Source organism: Enhydra lutris, unplaced genomic scaffold, assembly GCF_002288905.1.
Source record: "Enhydra lutris kenyoni isolate GAN:26980312 unplaced genomic scaffold, ASM228890v2 scaffoldscaffold84, whole genome shotgun sequence".
NCBI classification, from domain to species: domain Eukaryota; kingdom Metazoa; phylum Chordata; class Mammalia; order Carnivora; family Mustelidae; genus Enhydra; species Enhydra lutris.
In genome coordinates this window covers 3,185,098-3,209,918 of record NW_019154168.1, presented here as the reverse complement: position 1 = coordinate 3,209,918, position 24,821 = coordinate 3,185,098, and the positions used below count along the sequence as shown (strand labels likewise).

The 24,821-nt window shown below is 38.6% G+C and overlaps 1 protein-coding gene across 1 annotated transcript in view; it reads left to right on the top strand.

The window, feature by feature from the left end:
- LOC111161330 (FYVE, RhoGEF and PH domain containing 4) overlaps positions 1-24,821 on the top strand; it is a 114,490-nt gene that overhangs the window by 77,864 nt on the left and 11,805 nt on the right. Inside the window, exons 5-11 of the mRNA XM_022524928.1 lie at positions 6,172-6,261; positions 8,281-8,426; positions 8,872-9,028; positions 14,158-14,296; positions 16,677-16,735; positions 17,068-17,214; positions 23,844-24,016. Of these exons, the coding sequence (XP_022380636.1) occupies positions 6,172-6,261; positions 8,281-8,426; positions 8,872-9,028; positions 14,158-14,296; positions 16,677-16,735; positions 17,068-17,214; positions 23,844-24,016 (911 nt within the window). The remainder of the gene's footprint in view (positions 1-6,171; positions 6,262-8,280; positions 8,427-8,871; positions 9,029-14,157; positions 14,297-16,676; positions 16,736-17,067; positions 17,215-23,843; positions 24,017-24,821) is intronic.

Genomic DNA, 24,821 nt, shown 5'->3' with positions numbered 1-24,821 from the left:
GTTTATTCCCTAAATTGACTCATCTTACTTTGAAAGAATGGACTTCAGGAAAAGCAGAAACATACGTATTCATACAAAGCCACATTTGCCTTCTCCATGGAAGAATTTAATTAATTGGTTAGAAACTTCCAGGACCTAGAAACATTCATTCTGGTCGTAAAAAACCCAATAATTTATATACATATTATTTTAAATATAACCGATAATGAATATATGGAAAGAACTGTAAGAACTTTTAATAGTTTTGATTCAATGTATTTAGAAAAAAATTCTTCCTGCTTAAAATAAAATCATGAGACTATGCGCTGAAAAGTTAAAAAGTATAATTGAGTAGGAAAGCATGAAATCAATATCTGATTCATTTTTTATGTAATTGAAAGTTTTGCCCTTAAAGCATCTTCTAGAAAACTCTAATTGTTGACGAACCTTTATGAAGTTCTTTCCAAAATGTCTTCACCCCTGCTTGGTGTTTTGAGGCATGTGGCAATGCGTATGGCACTGAAGAATGAGTTGCTGGCTCCACACAAGTGTCTTCTGCCTACCCAGTAAATGAAGTCTGTGAGCGGCAGTGGGGGCTCTTTGTCTGGGCTCCTGCCATATGGAAGTGTCATGCCAAAAGGTCTGAAAAGGAGCAGCAGGAGCTGGTGACATCTGTAAGTGGGGAAGCAGAACCGACAGTGCTGCACATTCAGGAGCCAGCAGGCACAGTGACTCACCACCGGGCTGAACCTGACCTAGTGGGAAGGCAGAGGATCTCTGCTGAAAGGTTGCTGCACATGCGAAGGCGCACAGTCCTAGCCTAGCAAGTGCACTGTGCAGAGAGGAGAGAGAAGCAGAGGAAAGTAAATTGTGTCCTTTTTTCCTGTAAGAGGCATGCATCTTACCTTTTCAGTTGGGATCGTTTAGACATACTCTATTGTATTTTTGTTTGCGGCAATACTCTGAGAATCAGCTTTCAGTGTAGGGACGTGGTGATTCTTTGCAAGTGAAAAAAAATCTTATTTTATAGAGGAATATCAAAGGTAAGATGGCTTTTCTATAGCATATTTATCATTATGTTAAAAAGTGAAGTCTGTGTATTAGGCTAATGGGATTTTTTTTGTTAAATCAATATTGTGTGGCTATTACTGTTTTCCAAAAAAAATCATTAAGAATATATGACTGTTAGTAAAGTGCTGAGCACAAAGTAGGGGTATATAGTTTTTTGTTTTTTTTTTTAAAGATTTTATTTATTTGACACACAGAGAGAGAGATCCCAAGTAGGCAGAGAGGCAGGCAGAGAGAGAGAGGCAGAAGCAGGCTCCCTGCTGAGCAGAGAGCCCGATGCGGGGCTTGATCCCAGGACCCTGAGATCATGACCTGGGCTGAAGGCAGAGGCTTAACCCACTGAGCCATCCAGGTGCCCCAGGGGTATATAGTTTTAAGTGGCAAATAATATGAGACAATATTATATAACTTGACATATTTAACTTTCTACTTAAAAAAAATTCCATGCTGGGGCACCTGGGTGGCTCAGTGGGTTAAGCCTCTGCCTTCAGCTCAGGTCATGATCTCAGGGTCCTGGGATCGAGTCCCGCATCGGGCTCTCTGCTCAGCAGGGAGCCTGCTTCCCCCTCTCTCCCTGCCTGCCTCTCTGCATACTTGTGATCTCTCTGTCAAATAAATAAATAGATGAATAAAATCTTAAAAAAAAATATGCTGTATCCCAAGTGTATCAGCAATTTTAAGACAGGTTTGTTATTTAAGCATAAGTTGGACAGAGTAGTAGAGTAGTAGAGTGGTAGAGGCCCATGCTCACAGACGGATCAGGTATTTCTCCCTAAATGTACTCACAGATGAGTTTCAGTAACTAATTTTTTAAAGTTAGAACCCATCAGGGGCGCCTGGGTAGCTCAGTCTGTTAAGCCTCTGCTGTCAGCTCAGGTCATGATCTTAGGGTCCTGGGATGGAGCTCTGCTTTGGGCTCTCTGCTTAGCAGTGAGTCTGCTTCTCCCCCTCCCTCTGCTCCTCACCCCACTCCTGCTCTCTCTCTCTCAAATTAATAAAATACTTTTTAAAAAATAAAATGAAATTGGGAGGCTCAGTCGTTAAGCATCTGCCTTCGGCTCAGGTCATGATCCCAGGGTCCTGGGATCGAGCCCCACTTTGGGCTCCCTGCTCGGTGGGAAGCCTGCTTCTCCCTCTCCTGCTTCCCCTGCTTGTGTTCCCTCTCTTGTTGTCTCTCTGTCAAATAAATGAGTAATCTTTAAAAAATAAATGAAATGAAATAAAGTTAGAAACCATTATATCATTATATCAAATATGACTGAATTTTTAATATCTGATAATTCTTTTTTTTTTTTAAAGATTTTATTTATTTATTTGACAGACAGAGATCACAAGCAGGCAGAGAGGCAGGCAGAGAGAGAGAGAGAGGGAAGCAGGCTCCCTGCTGAGCAGAGAGCCCGATGCGGGACTTGATCCCAGGACCCTGAGATCATGACCTGAGCCGAAGGCAGCAGCTTAACCCACTGAGCCACCCAGGCGCCCCAATATCTGATAATTCTTAATAAGATGCTGAGAAGCCTGTTATAATTAGAAATTATATTAGAGAAAGAATGTGTAAATTCAAATGCCTAATAGATACCACATTTCATTTTCAAGTGGGTAGTTTATATTTTGTTAGTCTGTATCCCTTGCAGACACTTATTACAGTCTTGTTTCTAGTTGCAGAGAAGAGTAAGAGTGAGAACCATGATGTAGAGTCCCATGCTTTCCTATGTGATTGGAATCTGATTCAGTTACCTTTTAACTGTGTGACTTGGGACAAGTCACCTGGCCTTTCTGAGCCTTGGAATTTTTGTCTTGTTGTATGTGTGTGCTGCCTATAAAACAGGAATAATGTATCTATGCTATAGACTTATCATAAGGTTTAGTCAACTTATGTAAATAAAATATAACAGTGTCTTGTGCATAACAAGCAATCAGTGAATAACTGTTAGCTGTTCTTCTAGTGAAATTGTTGTTTGGGTCCGTGATTTCCTCATCTCCACCACAAAAATCCCTAGTAACTTTTCATAAACCTATATGATGTGATGAAACTGAATGTCAGCAAGTTTACTCTTGCTTATCTTGTATTGGTTTTGGCAAGGTCAGGGACCTGACATTAGAAGACCATCTGTGTGGAAGGACACAGGTTTTTGCTAATAACTGCTGACATCTCCCTTGGATTTTGCAAATTATGATCAGAATACCTTCAATTTGCCAAGTTCAGCTAAAGTATGATTTAGAGTCAGCAAAAGATCGTTTATTATAAACTTCCTATTTAAGATCCTGTAGGATGTGGAAGACCTCAGGAGTGACTTCACTGCATAGCAATAACTGACCATATGACCTGTTGGTTAATGAATTCGCTGACTCATAAAAGATGTATTATTTTATCATTGCACAAACTTTGCTGGGTGGTTTTCTTTAGAGGTATTTGTTAAAACCAGAATCAGAGCATATGAAAGTATGTGAATGAGTCAAAAAGTTACAGTAGTATCACTATTAGAATAAAACTAAGGGCTTGGAAAGAGCAAGCCACTAATACTAATGACAACAAGGATGTGTCTCAAATGCATTTTGAGAAGTGGAAGACACAAGTCTCAAAAGGCACATACTGTGTGATTCCATTTACACAACATTCCGGAAAAGAGCAGATCTGTTAACAGAAGCTGGTGATAGGAGAAAGGCGTGGGGTGGAGAGGAGGGAGACCCAGTGCATCTACCCTCGTGTTTCATTGGTTTCTGAACCAGTCACTCTGTATTCTCAATTTTATACCAGTCAGGGCTGTCCTTTTGATCTGGGGCATGAGGATAATTTCTCCAAAGGAAAGGCTACACATAGTTGTAGATACACTGAACCAATCTGGATATCATTAAGAAATGGAAGGAAAGGATGTCAAATAGGCAAATGATAATGCTAATACTTTAACCTGAATTTGTTGTTTAACCAAAACCTTGGCTACTTGTGGGATTTAATGACTACATAGTTTTTATCTCAATATTTTTGAGACCACAAATTATTTACATAGTATTATGTTACTTTACCTGAAGACTTCACATAAAAATACCTCATTTCAGTGGTGCTGTAAAAAGCAAAATGATAATTTTTCACATTAGAAGAGATATTGCATAGGGGCGCCTGGGTGGCTCAGTGGGTTAAGCCTCTGCCTTCAGCTCAGGTCATGATCTCAGGGTTCTGGGATCAAGCCCTGCATCGGGCTCTTTGCCTAGCAGGGAGCCTACTTCCCCATCTTTCTTTGCCTGCTTCTCTGCCTACTTGTGATCTCTTTCTGTCAAATAAATAAATAAAATCTTTTAAAAAAGAAAACAGATATTGCATAAAGCGTAAAAGTAGACCTCATATGTTGAACACAGTGAAGCATTCCTATAGCTTAATAGCATTTTATACATAGTTTAAAATGTAGCCTTCACACAAATTAGACACTGGTTTAGAATATACTTTGTTCTGCTTTCCTATTAGTTTTTACTAAACACTTACTGGGCTTCATACTTGCCTAGAATGAAAAGGGTACTTCAGCAAGTAGCTAGGTAGAAATTTTTCAACAAAAAGATGTTCACATATAAAATACAAAATGAAAAAAAGGGGGGGGGGTAAAAAAATAGAAAATGGGTTCTGATAGGACCAAGCCCAAGAGCTTTGGATAGTTGAAGAAGGCTCCATGGACAAGGAATGGAAGAAATTCAGCAGGCCATCAAAAAACAAAGTAAGTCTTAAACACCTAGAGAGAAAAAGCAAGAATGTATGCCATGCAGAGAGGATGGAAAGAAGAAAGGTTTGGGAATGGACATGTTTGGATCACAGTGTATTAGATTGGTTTGTTTGGAGGGAAGGGTACCTGCAGAGATACAATGAGAAAACATCTGAGGAAGTGAGTAGAGATGGGATTTGAACAGCCCTGAGTGATACACAGAGTCTGGATTTTATTCTGCTGGTGAACAGAGGACTGTTGGAAGTTTTCCTTCTATGGAAAGTAGAAAGATCTTGGCAAAGCAGAGTTAGAAAGATTGCTCATACAACAGCATACAAAGTGGGTCTAACTAGCCAAAAAAAAAAAAAAAAAGTAGAATCAGATCAACTGGGAGCTGGTGACTGGCCTGGACTTGAGATATGGTATGAGCAAAACTGGGTGGCAGTGATGAAAACTTAAATGTTGTATGCTAATATGAGTAGGAGCTCATAACAGCTGGATTTTGTGGTAGGGAACTAAGTTTAGAGTGATTCAAGATACCAAAGCCAGGTAACTGGAAAGGGATGGAACCATTACCAGACTGGTAAAGTTCTGGCGGGGTGGGGTGGGTGGCATGGGGTAGTGAGGGAGGTAGTAGGAGAGAGGTTTTCCTGAAAAGATGAGTTTGGTCTTACATTAACAGCATGCCAAAGTGGTAATAAATGTCCAACAATAGTTAATTTTGGATGATTGCTACTCATTCATTCATTCAGCAATATTTTATTGAATGTCAGTATTTTATTGAAGAAAGAGAGTTACAATGTTAGCAAGAAAAAAATGTTACCATTCTCATGGAACTGGCGAAACTATACAAATATATTTAAGGGCTAAGGAAACATATACTGAGGAAATAATAAAATGTTTGTTTTTAAAATAATATGGGTAGAGGGAGGTGAGCATAGATGAAACAAGATTAACAATGAATTGATAGCTGTTGAATCTCAGTAATGGGTACATACTGGTTCATTTTACTCTTATATGTGATTGAAATTTTCTCTAACATTTTTTAAAAAGGCAAAAAGTTGGGTGCATAATGCTAATAATTAGACAAGGTATCTGATAGATTGATGAAATCACAGCTAAAGGGTGGCCTGAGAGAGGCAGGAAGAAAATGAGCCAAATACACTGTCTGAGAAAGATAAAAGGTGTTTCAAGGACAAAGATCATAATGTTAATTTTGACTAAATTTAGGCTAAATATGTTATAAGTTAAACCTAGCAGATTGTTTATTTTTAATTTTGTTCATTTCTGGTTGGATGGTCCTTCATGGCTGAAAGGAATTGAGTACCTGAGAAGCTTGAGAAAACTGTTTTGACTACTCAATAAGGTTGTTTATTACTTGAAAATTATGTCCAGGATTTATTTTCTAATATGTGAACATCTATTGTATTTTTAGGAAACTAATGAGCAAAAGCTTCACAAAATAGCCAATGAACTTTTGCTTACAGAAAGAGCTTATGTCAACCGACTTGACCTCTTAGATCAGGTAAGATTTTCCCTTTCAGGGTAATTTTTTGGCATTGTACATCATTTTTAGTAATCAAGGGGCTTTAGAAACTATAAAGGACATGACTGTTTTTGGCCAGTGGAAGCTTTTTCTTCAAGGAAATCTTTAGGATTTTTAGCTTTGGCAATGAATTCAACAGACACAAAAGGTTTTCAATTCATAAAGAACAGATTCAAGGACTCTGAGTCACAAAATGCCTTGATCTGTATCTTTCAAAAATCAACACTACTATGTTTCTTGACCATTTATTATGATCCTAGATCCCTAGGATCTATTATATTATACATATCTATTACCATTATAATCCAAATAAGAGACTGGCGATTCTCATTCGTACATGAATATATCACTGATTCTGTTTGTCTCATGCACTCTTCACCCCCATGTGAGTCATCTGAATTGACGGAGAAATAGGGCCAGAAGAATTTTGAGCCTTCACTTACTTGTTCAAGCTTGTAGGAGACCTCTAATACAGTGCCTGGTGTAAAGTTGCATGGTCAATTTTTTTTGGAAATGACATCCTACTTTCTCACATTTTGTACTCTCATCATGGTGGAGCCTTGAGTATCATTTCAAATACATGTACATTTTAAAGCAAAATTTTAAAATACATCATAAGAAGCACTTGAAAACCAAGGCCTCTTAATATTGTTTTAATGATAAAAGAATAAGATAATTGGTAGATTGTTCATAGAGTCTCCTCTTACTAGAAGAGAAAGTTGCCATGTTTAAGTGTTGATTCTAAAAAGAATTGTCCGACTTCTGCCATTGGAAAACTGGAGCTTCAGGGGAGCATGCCATCCTGGGCAACCTTCTTATCATCGGTTCTTAGAGTGAACTCTAGCCCTGTTAGAGTGAGCCTTAAGGGATCAGATTAGGGTTCTGTTCTTTGAAATAAGGAGTTCGTGACTTAAACATTCACTTTCCAAAGAATTTCACTGTAAGTCCATCAATTCATGTTGAGTTGGTATATTTGAAACAATTTTTCTCTTCATGGGCATTACAGACCTGAAATATTAGGTATTCCCATGTTTTTTTCTCTTAATCAGGTTTTGTGGCTTTTTTGTTTTTTATTTTTTATTATTTTAGCCATATTAGCTTGGCAGCTACTGTTGCTGACCTTTTAGAATTTTAGAGTCTTAAATACTTAAAATATCCTATCTACTGGAGTTTTTAAGGACATAATTTTGTGTTCTTTTTGCCTCCCAAGAAAATGCAGTGGAGGTGAATTTAGAAAATTAACAACCATCTGGACATTATGAGGGAACAGACCTCCTTCTGCTTACATTTAACAGAATGGTAATTAAGAGGTATAGTAGCTCTAGTGGAGTATAGCTTAAGACTGCAATTATTTTTTTATTGTTTTTAAGATATTCATTATTATGTGCAGGGGATCCTTTTATCCTCTTTTAAGTGTTCAGGTTATCATGCATTATTACTTAAAAGCAGGGAAACATCTGTGAGCTGAAATACTTTTACTTATCCACTGACCAGATACTTACTAAGCACCTATTCTGCCGGGGGGATCTAAACTATGACGGCCTCCCTCCCCAAGGGGGCATACAGTTTTAATAGGGAAAATGAGATTTATGCCAACAAATTACAATAAAGGGCAATATGATATATGCCACAAAATCATTCAAAACATAAAGAGGAGTGCAAAATACTACAGTTGTTGTATATAAAGTTTTCCATCTCTCTTAACTCTACCTGTAGATAGGAGTAAATCCCTTTACCTCAGTTGGAAATTCTCTGGCATAGAAAGATTAAAATCCCCTAGATAGAAGCATGGCTTAGGTTAGAGTCAAGTTTTCTAATTCTAATTCCTTCTTCTCAATCAAAGCATATATTCGGACATTTCAAAAATGATTTATTTCTTGAACCATGAACCTTTTTGTTGATTGAACAAAAGTTACTGAGAGCCCACTCTATGCCTAGCACAGTGCTGAGTGGGAAACAATAAATTTAAAGTAATGTTTGCTTTATTCTCTTATTCAGGTATTTTACTGCAAATTATTAGAAGAAGCAAATCGAGGCTCATTTCCAGCAGAGATGGTGAATAAAATCTTTTCTAATATTTCATCAATAAATGCCTTCCATAGTAAATTCCTATTGCCAGAGCTGGAAAAACGAATGCAAGAATGGTAAGAGAAGTAGATGTCAAATGATATGTCTAAGGCAGTCACGTTATGTGCTGTGTTATTTGCTTTTAAATTGAAACAATACTGCACAGAGAGCTATAGCCGAACATGGGTGTTAAATTTTTACCATAAAGACCACTGATAGGAATTGTGGTACACTATTAGCTTTGGTTGAAAAGAATTTCATCTCTGCTCTCCAGACTATCTTTTGACTAGTGGAGATGAGATATCAGGGGGTAATCTGGAGCTTTAAAAACTCCATAGCAGGTCTCTTTACTATGTCATTCCTAAACTCCCTTTAAAAAGGTACTACTTCATTCTCTACCCATCTCACAGCAAGGTGGGTCTGATAAAGCACAGGGAGTGTATAGAAAGTGATCGCTTCATTTGGAGTCCTATTAATTCACATACTCTGCAAGAAATCTTAATGCTTTGTTTCTTTGTACAGGGAAACAACCCCTAGAATTGGTGACATCCTTCAGAAATTGGCACCATTCCTTAAGATGTATGGAGAATATGTGAAGGGATTTGATAACGCAATGGAATTGGTTAAAAACATGACCGAGCGTATTCCCCAGTTCAAATCAGTAGTTGAAGAAATTCAGGTAATTGGACTCTTTTGTTCAAGGCTATGAGTTAATTTTTCTGTACAAATCATAAGGTCTTCTAGATCTAAATTTGAGATTAAGACATCTTGTGAGGCTCTATGTCTCAGGGGTTAGAGCATTGGTCTTCTAAATTGAGACATCTGTATGAGACAGCCAAATTCCATGCTGTTCTGAATTATGCAAAAATCATCTTTGCAAAATTAACATTTATTGAGCACATGCCTTGTGCTAAGCAGTAAATTCTCCATTTAAATTTGAGTCTAGTTGTGCGCCTGGGTGGCTCAGTTGGTTGGGCAACTGCCTTCGGCTCAGGTCATGATCCTGGAGTCCCGGGATCAAGTCCCTCATCAGGCTCCCAGTTCCACAGGGAGTCTGCTTCTCCCTCTGACCTTCTCCTCGCTCATGCTCTCTCTCACTGTCTCTCTCTCTCTCAAATAAATAAATAAAAAATGTTTAAATAAATAAATAAATAAATAAATAAATAAATTTGAGTCTAGCTTTTATAAAGATCCACATAAATTTATAAAGTGAGTTCCCATTCAGGTTTATGCCTCTCTTGCTTTCTTTTAGAGGTTGAGATGATAGAATGAATATATAAATGAATATAAAGAATGATTGCCATAAACCCTGACATTCTGCAAACATTATTATTCTGGGTGTGTGTGTGTGTGTGTGACTTTATATATGTATACTGATTTTTTTTTTTCAATTTCACCAAACCTGGATAATATGCTTTGATAACACCATAGTAATTTCTGTTTGATTCTCTAAAGTTGTTAATGACTTATTATTTAATAAAGTTTAAAAATCAAAAAGGAATTCTATAGATCACATAAGATTTTTATGGCAGGGATTCTGCTGCTCCTTCTCTGTTTTCTTTTGTGCTAGATAAATATTTTTTATTTTACCATTTTAATCCTTTAAATTTTAAAACTGTTTTTCATTTTTTCCTGCTTTGTTGGAAGAATTATAATATGCATTTTAATTTATCACAGCCTTCTTCAGATTAATACTGACCTTAATTCTGTAAAATACAGGCATTTTGTTATGCTCCATGCTTTTAGTCTGAGATACATTACCCTTGTATGTTATAAATCGAATAATACAGAGATGTAATTATTATTTTTTATAACTTTATGTCTTTGAAGGAAGGGAGGATGTGAGAAAAAAATATATCTATAAATATATTTATTAACCCATATATTTGCCATTTCTGAAATAAGTTTCTTTCCACATAAAGTGATAAGTGTTTCTTGCAAGGCAGAGAATGAATAGCAACAAATTTTCTTGGTCTTTGTTTATCTGGGAATATCCTTATTTTTTCTACACTGTTGAATTGTGTTGCTGGATACAGAATTCTTGGTTAATAGTTTGGTTTTTTTTTTTTTTTTTTCTTTCAGCAAAATGAATATCATTTCACTGTGCTCTGTCCTCTCTTGTTTTATATGGGAAGTTAGGAACTGTATTGATATTTCCTGTATGTGATGAATTGTTTTTCTCTTGATATTTTCAAATTTATTTCTTTACTTTTGTCTTTCAACAGTTTGAATAGGATGTGTCTAATGTGACTGTATTTTTCTTGGGGTTGAATTTCTTAGATGTGTAGGGTTTTTTAATCAATTTGAGAAGTTTTCAGCCATTATTTCTTCAAATAATTTAGTCCAATTCCACATATGTTGGTATTATTGTTATTCTACAAGTTTCTGAGATGGTTCATTTTTCTCTATTCATTCTTCTGTTCTTCAGACTGTATCATTTCTCTGAGTCTTTTTTTGAGTTCACTGATTTTTTCTGAGATGGTTCATTTTTCTTTATTCATTCTTCTGTTCTTCAGACTGTATCATTTCTCTGAGTCTTTTTTTGAGTTCACTGATTTTTTTTTTTTTCTCCTGCTGTCAAGTCCCTGTGGTGCATTTTTCATCTCAGCTCTTGTGCTTTTCAACTCCAGAATTTCCATTGGTTCTTTTTTTAATGCCTTTTTCATTCTTGGAAATTGCTATTTGTGCATTCATTGTTGTTATACTTTTCGTGTTTTTCAAATACAATTTCCTTTAATTCTTTGAACATTTTTATAATAACTACAGTGAACTCTTTGTTGGCTACATCCAGTATCTGTATTCAGAGACAATTTCTTTTGATTGCCTTTTTTTCAGTTTACTAAATAGTAATAGTTTACTATGTCTTCGAATGTCTCTCTCCCTTTTTTTTTTTTTCTTCTGAATATTGGACATTTTAGGTAACCTATTGTAGCAACTCTGTATTCTGATTTCCCCCACTAAAAGTGGCTTTGGTTAGTTTTGTTTGCATAGTAACTTGCTTAGACTAAATCTATAAAATCCTCTGGTATGCAGTTGCCAATATCTCTACTCAGTATATGGTTTAATATTTCTGTGTGTGGGTGTGTGTGTGATCCCAGCTTTCTAGGGATTGCCCCTATGTCTGTGTAGGTTATGGGGTCAAACAGCTATTGAACAGAGATAACTAAACAAACTACCTAGAGCCAGTAAGCTCTTGTCTGCTGATGGACCGGTCTATGCAGAGGGGAACGCATTTTAAAGATCAGACCATTTTCAAGTCTACTGGACCCTTTTACATCTCCTGTTTGCATGTTCAAGCCTCATGGTAGCCCGGAGACTGTGCTGGCTTAAGCTGTCTTCTGTCTCTGCTGATCATTCACACAGCCTCAGCCAAGAATATTATTATCTAACCTCCTCTCACCCCAGCCTCCAACCGCAGCTTCAGGCCAGTAGAGCCATTGGTCTTCCCCACTCGCCCACCTTCACTTTCACTGACGGTGTTGCTGGATGAGTGCATTGCCCACCACTCCAAATCTAAGGAGCCCTCTCAAGTTTAGCAGAGACATGCCAGTCCCACAGCCAGTCCCACCCAAACCGAACCTTCCAGTCATTGAATCTTCATTTGCTAAGGGAGGAATGGGTGTGACCCCAGGCCAGAATGCCACAGATTCTCATTGTTCTTGCCCAAAGGTCACCAATTTTTATAAATGCTTTTCAGATTGTTCTGTGCCTTTGGTCTATTTCCAGATTGCCAAAATGGTGGTTTTATCAGTTTTATCCAGCTTTCTAGTTGCTTTTTCCAGGGAGGTTTTTTTACTGTCTTTTCCTTTAGCCATAGACAAAAGTCCTGCCTCTTTCCATTCACTCTTTTCTTCTCTTGTGATTAAGCACTCATCTACCTTTCTGAACACTGGCTTCTTTGATTCTTTTACCAGCCCCATTGGCTTAAACTGGAATGGGGACAGAGTACAGGGTTGACTCCTCACATTCTTCTTGGCCTTCACACCCACATGCTCCTGGTCCTTTATCCATCATGTCCTACAGATGCCTCTAGGGTCGTTGTTTCCAATTATTTCCTACCTGTAAACTGTCATAGTCCTTGGGAATCAACCAACTAAGTTTAGAAGTTTGCGGCTTAGTCCCTGGACTTCTCTGAGCCAGAGTTTCCTCATGTAAAAATGTGGGGATCAGTAATATTTTCCTATATTTCATCTACATATAATATATATATTTCCTGTACATATATACTATAGAGTCAAATGGAATGACTAAACTTATATCATTAATATTTTATACTTAATTAAGGAAAGCTATTATTTCTTCAGCTTCCATGTTGATTTCAGGCTCTTTATACGTTTTTTTCCTGGTCCGCACCATAACTTCCAAACTAATTTCCCCATATCTCTCTAAAGCCATACTGCAGTAGGTTAATATTAATACATCTCCTATCTAACAATATTGCTCTCCTGCATGAAAACTTGCATTAGAAGAAGCAAGTCTAAACTCAGCTTGACTTATTACCCCAGATTTTTTCTTCCTCATCCCCTGTTTATATATATATATATATATATATATATATATATATATATATATCTTATATTTATATTTTTATATTTTCCAGCCAAACTCAATGTTACATGTCCCACTGCCATGGGCCTGCTCTCCAAGGTCCCTCTTTCTGCACTTGTCCCCTGGTCTTCCTTTCCCTTCCCAACAGAGGCTGCCCTCATTGGAGTTCATGTCGAATGCTCTCTTGTCTGTGAAGGCTTTAGCTTCTTTGAATGCAAACATTATGTCTTAATGCAACTTTAACACCCAATAGTACCTTGATCGTGGTATGAGTTCAATAAATATCTTAATGGGATTCCTGGTTTATTTAATATGAACAGGAACACATCTTATTTTTCAAGTAATCTTTTCCCTGTCTTCTGTTAACATTTTATTAAAAATAAGGGCTATAGACTCAATTTTGCTGTAAGAAAAGGAGATATATTCACAGAGTTCAGTTTCTAATGGAAAAGACTGACATGGCCTAGTGAAAAATTAAAATTTTCTGAGAGATAATAAGATGCTCAGATCTTATTCTTCTATGTGTAGTCTTTTTTAAGTTCAAAGGAAATAACATTTATGGTAACCTTATTACTAAATAGTTTCTGTTGAGTCCAAAGTCATTTAAAACAGTTGTGCTTAGTGAACCTCATTAAATATATGCATCTTTTAAAAAGCTCTGAAGTATGATTCAATAATGTGACCACACAAACCCTTCCAGTGACTAACTGAAGTGGTTGCCAGCAATCTGGAATTTTCTTAACATTCTACTTGATTTTTCTTTCTGTTCTTAGACTAGATTGATGGGGCTCAAATTTTAATGTTCTAAGAATCTGGGGTATTTTAAAATGCATGTTCGCAGGCCTTAGCCTCAGAGATTCTGGTTTCATAGGTTGGGAAGGGGTTCAGAATTTGCATTTTTTTTTAAGATTTTATTTATTTTATTTGACAGATAGAGATCACAAGTAGGCAGAGAAGCAGGCAGAGAGAGAGGGAGGAGGAAGCAGGCTCCCTGCCGGGCAGAGAGCCCGATGCAGGGCTGGATCCCAGGACCCTGAGATCATGACCTGTGCTGAAGGCAGAGGCTTAACCCACTGAGCCACCCAGGCGCCCCCAGAATTTGCATTTTTAACAATGCTTTAGATCGATCTGATGCAAGTGATCCACAGACCACACTTTGTAGGGAAATACTGCCCTTGAGGAAAGTTCTGCAGGACAGTGAGTTTTTACATTGGCCGACTTAATTTTTAAATCTTTCTTCAAAAACCTTTCTCATTGTAGAAACAGAAGATCTGTGGGAGCTTGACTTTGCAGCATCACATGCTGGAGCCTGTTCAGCGGATTCCCCGGTATGAGATGCTCCTGAAGGACTACCTGAGGAAGTTGCCCCCTGATTCTCCGGACTGGAATGATGCTAAAAGTAAATGCTTCTCTCCCGCCCTCTCTCTATTATGGGGTAATCAAGTGACCAGGCAGCCTTGTGGTTAACAAGCAAGATATATCTCACAGCCAATTTAGTAAAATATTGCTGCCAAAAATTAACCTCCCTGGAAATTGTCATCAACATCTCAGTTAGGCAAGCACTTCTGAGCCCAAATCACAGGTTTAGAGCAATGCAAATCTCATTTCTCCTGCTGATTTCACGTTAATCATTAACTTGAAAATCTGAAACTATAGTCTTAGAGACATCTGGCCTAGCAATACATAATTACCCTCTCACAGGAAGAATACAACCAATCAGAATTACTGGTGGTGCTGGTTAATTAGATAGGTTGATGTATACCAAGAAAGCTAAAATGACATTTACTATGTAAAAATAACCTAAGCAAAGTTGGCTCTACTTACCCTGAAAGAGAAGAGAAAATGATGCTTTTTAGTGTCAGTTAACGTCTTCCCAGGAAAACTTTATTCCTATTCTCGTTGTCTTCTGTTTTTTCATTAGGTCCTAATGAATGGGGTTTTTTTAAGGCTCAGGAGCTTCAATACTTTAGCTTTCTCTTGTACTTTAAAAAAATCAAAGCTAATGACTCTTGATCTCTAGGGGTCATAAGTTCAAGCCCCTCACTGGTTGTATAGCTTACTTACTTAAAAAAAAATAATTTATCAGGGGGTGGCTGCCTGGCCCAGCCAAAGGAATATGTGACTCTTAATCTGGGGGTCATGAGTTCAAGTCCCACTTTGAGTGTATAACTTACTTTTAATTTTTTTTAATTAAAAAAAAAATGAAGGGCAGAATGCAAATTTAAGGATAGAAATGGCTTAGTGTCAAGAACTAACAATGCTGCTGTACAATCTTAAAACATAGATACTTTGCTAATAATTTCTTGTCTTTATTATAAGTGTATCCTGGCAAGAGATGAGGAATACAGAATACAGTCTTTGGTCTTGGCAGCCTGGGTCTTTTTTTTGAACAGAGGCTTTCTCTGATACACTTCTCCCACCACCCAAGTGAGTCAACAACCACAGGAACTTCTCTTCTTCCCTTTCACCCTTTACAGTTTAGAATTATCCTGACTTGACGTCTTCCACTTTCCACTTCATGCCCACTTCCCACTCATCTGGCTGAGTGGTTGGTTTTAAGAGGCAGAAGTGGTAGTAGTAGGGTCACCACTCCTCTCTTCCAACTGCTGATCCCAGGTTATTTTATTCTGTCTCCCTCTACCTTGGATCCTGTAGGGAATGCACAGAATTGCCCTAATCAGGATAGTCCTCCAAAATCTAAATAAAAATTCAATTTCTTCTATACTCAAAGACTTAGACTTGCCCTAAGGTGGCAGTGTCAACAATGAGAAAGTTAGCAACACTGTAGGGTATTTTATTACTCTCTTTGGTTGCCCATTGCACCTAAAATTGTAAGGAAATCACGGAGGTGCTTTTAGAGACCCAAAGGAGAGAAGAAAGCAACACAAGTACATTTTGTTCAGCCATGGAACAAAGAAGGCAGAGAATTTGGTCTAGAAGAAATAAGGTTGTTGTAGTAACAGAATTAATCAGGCTGGTATTCATAAGATAGAAAGGAAAGAGCAGGTCATGATTTAGGATTGAGGGTATTCCCTGGGGTTGATCCAGCAGGAGGCCTCAACCTCCACAGCTCCTTGCCAGCAGTGCTGGAGGCCCTTCCTTGCCCGTACCAGGCAGTTCCCATTCCCATCTCTCCCACCACCTGTTCAGCATAAAACCTTCCATCAGCATTGGCATCAGAGAATTCCCTGTCACCTGAGCAAGACTAGAACTGTGAGTGTGCTTTCCCAAAGAAAGTTGTTTATGCTTGGTGGTTAGTTTGCTCATAAAACTCACAAAACAGTATTCCTGCTGAAATGTTGTAGAACTTTGAGCCAGAAGACGTAGGTTGCAGCGTGGCCCTAGAGTATTGTAGTTGTGGAACTTTAACCAAGCCACTTCACTTGCCATTTGTCTCCTCTGCCAGGCGGGGTTAGCTAACAGACTCTCCATTCAAGGTTGTGTCAGAATGAAGAGACATAATATATATGAAAGCGTCTGGCAAAGTGCCTTGTGCCAGTCTAGTGTACATGTATTTGTTAATTTTGAAGGTTCATTATATAGGTCATATGTATAGGTGTATATGACTGTTTATAAGGAAATGCCCGCATGTTCCAAGTAATCTGCTTACAAATGAACTCATTAAAGTACCTGTTTTGTAAATGGAAATTGCCCCTGCTTTTGGTGTCAGATGTGGTCATCAGTCTCAGATTTCTTCTTATTGTAGTATATGTTATTCAGCCATCTAGTAGCATAGGAACAACAAAATACATTTATTTAATTTCTTTTTTTCCATTTAGAATCACTTGAAATTATATCTACAGCAGCAAGCCATTCTAACAGTGCAATAAGAAAAATGGTAAGTGATTTTCAAAGGAGATGGGAATCTTCTAGTTAGATAATTGTTGATAACATAGCCTAATGTTATCTGTAGGTTTGGACCAAAATGAATTGATACAAGTGAACCAAAAAGATTCTTTATTAAATGTTTAGTGTTGTGGAGAATAATCCTCTCCCCTCTTCTCCCAGGTTTCAATTTGCTCATAACTGACACATTTTATACCAAATTTATGCTTAGTCCCAATCCCTTCTGAATTATCCAGATTTTAGCTAAGGTCATTGTATTATTAAAGCTACTAAGGTAAAACCTTCCTTTATTTGGTCTTGCTGTGTTTTGTTTTAATTTTCTAGGAGAACCTAAAGAAACTGTTAGAGATTTATGAAATGTTGGGAGAGGAGGAAGACATTGTAAATCCTTCAAATGAACTAATAAAAGAGGGACAAATCCTCAAACTCGCTGCTCGGAACACATCAGCACAAGAACGCTACCTTTTCTTAGTGAGTATTATAGTGTGAGCCGGTCACATAAAAGTAATTCATTAACGTTGTTCTGTACATGTTGGAAAAGTAGGGTGCTTGCTTGCTAACAAAAACAATTCTGTCTAACCTGGTTTAGTCAACACTCTTAGGATTCCACAAAAGTGAATGTCTTTAGTAACTAAAACTTGTTCTTTCAAGGACACAAATCTTAGAGTATTTTTAAAATATTGTTCTGTGTACTTACCACATATCAGTTACTTTAGTAACACACAACTGAAGACAATTTAACCTGTCCGTGATAATCTTAGCTATCAATGTACGGGGGAAGGTATGATGTGTTTTCTCAAATGTTCCTTGTTTCAGATTCACTCCTTCCTTTAATTCTTATAAGTGAATGGGTACCATTTTCTGACCGGAGTTCTCTTCCTAATCCTCTCTGATCACTACTTTTGATCTTTCCAGTTTGAGGAAATGTATCCTCAAGGTTGTGAAGTTTGTGCCTAAAATATCTCTGTGAAAAGTACATGAGTTTGCTATATAGTTCCTTTTCACTGGAGTAGGTCCCTGTCCCTTCCTTTACTTCCTGGAAATGACATTTAGTCTGTGGCTTATCTCAAATGTAAGAGCTCTTCCTGGGGCATCCAGGCCATTATGTTTTTAGTCTCTGTTCATTCTAGTTCCTTTCTCTATCGGTATACTGATAATCACAGTACTAGCCAACGTGGAGTAACAATAAGTTAACACTGAGTCGTAGCTCAGTAGATGTTAGCTGTTATTATGATTGTTATTAGAGTCACAGAAACAGAGGTGCATTGGTCATGAGGCTACCCAGTGCCTGGCACATTCTCAGTGTGTGACTCACGTCTGACTTTGGGCTACAAGGCAGTCATCCCACCATAATATGAGTTTAATTGGGAGCTTACAGGTTTTCATTTCCTGGTTACAGCCTCCTTAGAAAGGAAAACTTACAGGAACTAAATATCATGCATAGGGTTGTTCAGGATCTCTCATTTTCCAAAAAGAACATTTGGTCACCATATTATCTAGCTGTTCTCCTGAGTTTGTGTAACTCAAGAAAATTGAAAATATATGTCTACATAAAACATGTTTATGAATGCTTACAGCAGAATTATTCATAATAGGCAAAATATTTGGACATATGGATATAGTGGTATATCTATGCAATAGAATGTTATATGGCCATAAAAAAGAGAGTAATGGTACATGCTACATGGATAAACTTTGAAAGTGCTGTGACAAGTGAAAGAAGCCATTCACAAAAGTCCATTCTATATGATTTCATTTATATGCGATGTCCAGAGTAGGCAAATGCAGAGAGGCAGGAGATATAAGTAGTGGTTGCCTGGGGCTGGTGGGGAAGAGGAAATGAACATAGGGTTTCCATTTGGAATCAGAAATGTTCTGGAATTAGATAGTAAGAGGATTGCACAATTTACAGCTATATTAAAAACCACAAATTGGGGGCGCCTGGGTGGCTCAGTGGGTTAAGCCGCTGCCTTCGGCTCAGGTCATGATCTCAGGGTCATGGGATCGAGCCCCACATGGGGCTCTCTGCTCAGCAGGGAGCCTGCTTCCCTCTCTCTCTCTCTGCCTGCCTCTCTGTCTACTTGTGATCTCTCTCTGTCAAATAAACAAATAAAATCTTTAAAAAAAAAACAACCACAAATTGTACATTTTAAAAGGGTAAATTTTACATTATATAAATTATGTCTCAATAACTTTAAAAATTTAGATTTTGTCCAATTTAACTGTAAAAGTCTTCATTTGAGCACAACAAAAGTGCTTCACCTCTCAGAGGTTATATAGAGGGCTAAAAAATGTAAAGCAAGGATTGTGATATCCTGTCAGGGTTCAGAGGCCTATTTATTTTGAAATCCAGGTTTTATTACTCAGGTGTGGTGAGGCCACAGATCAGGAAACAGTTGCCATGAGAAACATCATTATACTCACAGATTCCCAAAGGGAGAGGCATGCCATAACATGAGGTTACTGAGAAAACAGCGGGGTCCATAAGGGGGCAGAAGGAACACATGTGAGCAAGAGCCTTTCTTGTGGTTCAGTGAGAAAGAAGGGGCAAGGCAGCATAAACAGGTTTAAAATCTGCTAGTTTAAATAATTCTATCAGGCTCTGGGGCGTGCAGGGGCTGCTCTCTGGTGCCTGCTCCTGGCAGGGGAGTACTGGCCCAGTAAGGGCTTAAGAAAGAAGACGGCGGGGGTGGGCTCTGGATGGGTTGCTTTCCATAGGAAAGGCGTGCCTGTAGGTGAGTCATTTACTACTTCTAGGAAGTGGGTAACCCTAAGAGGGACAAGTTCCTCTGTTGTCAGCAAAGCCCCAAGATGTCAAAGCATCAAAAAACAGATCAAAAACGACATACTTAATATACTATTTTGGGTAAAATGCATAGAAGTTCATGTCTCTTCCCTTTGCCTGTACCCTTCCTTTAGGTGCTTTGGTACTGCTCTTTTCCTGTCTTCTGGATTATACTACAGTTTCAATAGTTAAGCTTCTAGCTCTGTGTCTAACCGATTGCCTGGGTTTAATTTCACATTTGAGAATTATTCTGGAAATAGTTTAAGGTTGAATATCTTGTTGCAGAGCCAAATTAAGCAGCTATTTGGAGGACAGATGGCAAAGAGCCTTGGGGGAATACAGCCATAGTGACTTTGAAGAAAGGACCCATCTTGTTCCAGTTATTATAAGCTATTAAACCTCTCTTGCCGTTGCCTCCCAGGAGGATGGAGTCATAGAGCAGGAGTGACCGGAATTCGTCTTGGGAAGACATCTTAGAAGCATGTCTGTAGGTCCGTTCTGCTCATTCCTGCATGCCGCCCACCTCCACCCCTGCTCTGTCTTTGTCACACACTCTTCCTCTTCACGACACACTTTTCTTGCCACAGAGCATCTTGGTTGTTTGTGTGTAGAAACTTCAGAAGTACCATTTTTATCCTTCTGTCTCTAGAAAATGAGGGCTAGTTTTCGGGTATCCTACCCTGGTGATCTCACATTTCTCTAAAGAGCCCAATTGCATGTAGAATCCGATTTCAGCTTTCAGCTGAGCCTCCCATGTTTGCTCATTCACTGGCCCCCACACCATGCTTTTTTCTGTTACTGCCGGATACTCTGTTGACTAAATCAATTGATCACACACCTGACATCTGAAAGTTTAAAAAAAAAAGTCACCGGATTATCCCATAGAATGGCCCAAGAGGTTTTATTCTTGGCCCTTTGTTGTTCTGGTCTTTATTTCCTTATAGCTTAACAGCTTTCAGGTTGTTTGCCCCTTGACTCATTTAAACTTTGAATACAAGAGCAGGCACTGGGAATTTTTTCCAATCATGTGCTTTTACAAACTTTAAAACAAACTTTAATGAAACTGTCTCTGGTGAAACATAACATTGAATTGTCTCACTCAGATATTTCAAGACCTTTGAAATAAGTAGCTGAGGACCACTGGAGATGAGGAAGGGGGACTCTGCGCTTTTAATAAAATCAAGGCTGCCTTCTAGCTACCACTTTCAGAACTTGCCCCACCAGCCAGAGATCACATGTCCCTCATGCCTTCTGGCCGTGGATAAAAAGCAGTCTCCTGCACTGAAAGGGAAGGCCATCTCCTTGGTGCTGCAGTTGCTCTGAGTTCCTCTTTGAGCGTCAGCAGAAACCCACACGGAAGGGGATGGTGGCTTTTGCCACAGCATCAAGGTTCACAGAGGGAACAGAGGGCATCTACGGCTTTGTAAACAATATTTTATGTCCTTACGCTCATACTTTGACCTCTAGGAAGAAGAAAAAGAGTATTTATGGACTAGCATTAGATTGTGATAGGAGTTATGTAAGGTTAATAAATAGTTATTGACAGTTTACAATGTAACATGCCACTTTGGAAGCATCTGTAATTGGGGAAATGTAATCCTGCAAGCATAAAATGGAAAGAGAAACATATCATTTATAAGATAGTCTGTCATCTTGTATGAGTGTCACCACAAAAAACAAATGCCTAGAACTTCCATATTCATGGACTGTTTCTGTAAAATGACAAGACTTTGCTGAACCTTATAAAGGGAACTTGAGTACAAGTAGTAGATAACTCGGAAATTTAATGCCATAGCATTACATTTGTCGCTCAGTTTGCGGAAGCATGAGGTGGTGGTTGCCATCCTGAAGGTTGAGCCTTGGAGCCCCCGGGTAGCTCAGTCAGTTAAGTGTCTGACTCTTGATTTTGGCTCAGGTCATGATCTCAAGTCGTGAGATGGAGCCCCACATTGGACTCTGTGCTGGGCGTGGAGCCTTTCTGGGATTCTCTCTCCCTCTGTCTCTGCCCCTACCCACTCTCTCTCTCTCTCTCCCCCTGTCAAATAAATAAATCTTGAAAAAAGAAAGAAAGTCGAGCCTTGTGCCTGTTGGTGGCTGCTTTGCAGTTCCATGTGCACTGTTCACAGCCTTGACCAAATCCCCTCCCGAGAAGGCCTTCCTACGAGATCGGAAAAAAGTGTTAACAGGAACAGTTAGCAGCAAGCTGTTGTCTTAATCAAGCTGGGGTGGGGAGGAGAGCCTTTCTGAGTGTTTTCAAGTCCCTGAATCCCATGTACTGCAATGAGGCTGGAGATTGCCACACTTAGAATGCAAGGGACAGTTGATGGTAGGTCGTTAGGGTTCCCTGCTGGCAGTGGAAATGTGAAATGTGGTGCCGAGGTGCATGTGCTCAAGGGTGTTTAGTACCCTTTTATTTCTGCATTATCCAGTGTGGTTACAGGAACTTGCAAAATAAAGTGTAAGGAACAGATGAGAAATCTGAGAAATCTGCTTTCAGAATGAGTGCAGTGGACAGTGTCCCTTAAACTGGTCAAAATGTTTTAGAAATCCGTGCACATCTCTTGTCTTGATGGCTCTGTGGAGCTAAATGGAACCTGGCAGAACAGGACATTTTTCTGGATTTAATCCTCTGATGGAGATTTTCATAGATAATAATCCTGAGACATGAAAGGTTACATAGTGCACAAAGTTTAAGTCCCCAGTTGTTCTTGTCTTTGAAAAATATATGTAACTCCAGAAGCACTGTCAGGAACAATAAATATGAAGGAGGTAGAAGATAAGTATGGGCCTTCTTTAGGAATCCACCTACAAATTAACCTAAATATTTAGTCTTTGCTCCTTTTGCATGTTTCAGTATTTTCAAAAGTGAATTAAAAGTCTCCCCAAACTTACTCTTTGGTCCTAATTAGTAGGGGTGGTTCATTCTTTTTTTTTTTTTTTTTTTTTCAGCGTAACAGTATTCATTGTTTTTGCACCACACCCAGTGTTCCATGCAATCCGTGCCCTCCCCAATACCCACCACCTGGTTCCCCCAACCTCCCACCCCCGGCCCCTTCAAAACCCTCAGGTTGTTTTTCAGTGTCCATAGTCTCTCATGGTTCACCTCCCTTCCAATTTCCCTCAACTCCCTTCTCCTCTCCATCTCCCCATGTCCTCCATGTTATTTGTTATGCTCCACAAATAAGTGAAACCATATGATAATTGGCTCTCTCTGCTTGACTTATTTCACTCAGCATAATCTCTTCCAGTCCCATCCATGTTGATACAAAAGTTGGGTATTCATCCTTTCTGATGGAGGCACAATACTCCATAGTGTGTATGGACCATATCTTCCTTATCCATTCGTCAAATAAATAAATCTTGAAAAAAGAAAGAAAGTCGAGCCTTGTGCCTGTTGGTGGCTGCTTTGCAGTTCCATGTGCACTGTTCACAGCCTTGAAGGGCATCTTGGTTCTTTCCATAGTTTGGTGACCGTGGCCATTGCTGCTATAAACATTGGGTACAGATGACCCTTCTTTTCACTACATCTGTATCTTTGGGGTAAATACCCAGTAGTGCAATTGCAGGGTCATAGGGAAGCTCTATTTTTAATTTTTGAGGAATCTCCACACTGTTCTCCAAAGTGACTGCACCAACTTGCATTCGGGATGGTTCATTCTTGAGTAGAAATGGAGCATTATACATAATTTGATTCAGTTTCAAAATAAAGTCCTTCATTTTAAAAGAAGAGCTGGTAAAGAAGATCTTTAAAAATTTTTTGCTAAAATATATGACTTTTCTATCCATACATGATGAATTCTTAAGATGTAGGCCAATAAAAAACAGTAACTTCGTTTTTTACATGAGGTTTAGTGTGTTAATCCCACATGTTCTAAAATAATAACTTGGTTTTTTTTTTAACTTAACATTAAGCACACTGGCAAAAATAATTGTTAAATAATACTTGTTTCCTCTACCAGCTATTGTAGACAATTAGAAATTTTCTTGCCTAAGGACATCAGCTTATATGGTTGAGAACTTCAATTCCTGGTGTATGTAAAGTTCTTTATAAATTGTTATTGAACTTAATTGAACTTATTTTCTTCATAGTACAAAATGATAATTTGTTTACTTAAATATCAATAAAATATGAACTAATAAAGGGAAGTATAAATGTTAAAATAAGGTAATTTTGATGCAAGCATAAAATCTCAATAGTGTTTAAATAATCTTGCTCACATAGAGGGTATGATATTCCCTAGGGCTACTTGTAATACTGGTTGCTTCCTTCCTCCTTGTTTTCCTATTTACTGATGTGTGCCCTGTGTCCTTGCAGTTCAACAACATGTTGCTGTACTGTGTACCAAGATTCAGCTTGGTGGGCTCTAAATTCACAGTTCGAACCAGGGTAGGCATCGATGGAATGAAAATTGTGGAGACTCACAATGAAGAATATCCACACACTTTCCAGGTGTCTGGGAAAGAGAGAACACTGGAACTGCAAGCCAGGTGAGAGAAGCCTTCCTATCACACAGCTTTCCGAAAGCATCAGAATGAGTTGTAGGACAGAATAATTCTGAGGATCTTTCCCAAATGAATACTATAGATCTCTGGGAATCTGGATAGACATAAGTAAAGAAATAATCTCTTAAAACGGAGGAATCATGTTATCCCTTTTGATTCCTTCATTAGTGCCTAGAGAGTAGTTTTCAGATAGTAAGAATTCAGTACATTAAATTGACTCTTCAGATTTGCTAGGTGCTCAGAGAATGAAGTGGTTGCGTTCAAGCCAGAGTTTTGAGTCTCGTAGGAAAGGGTGCTCCCTTAAACCCCCTCCCTCCACCCTTCCTTTTGGTGCCGATGTTCGTTGATGCATCAGAGAGGCAGAGTATAAAAGGTAATGATTCTCCTGCCACATTTGGAGGATATAGGAAGGGGACCATTTGGGGTTATAGTGGCCTCTAGAAACCAGGACTTCTGGAAGGCATGCTTCTTCATACAAGCTTTGTTGAGTTGGGAAGAAGGACGGGGGTTCTGGCACCCATCTGCTTAACATAACCAGGATTGGAAAGAAAAAACTATGAGAACCACTACGATGGCTCATAGCTACCTTGTGTGTAAACCTCTGAAAGATAGAGTGCTGTCTGGTTTTAAAATATCTGCCTGAGAAGACTGCCTTCCATCTCTCCTACAAAGGCTTATCATGGTGCGATTTGGGAACCTTCAGAAGGTCACACAGATCAGGGGGTTAAGTACCAATCCTGACTCTGATGGTTCTGATATCCTAGAATCTGGAGACTCAGCACTTCTGTTC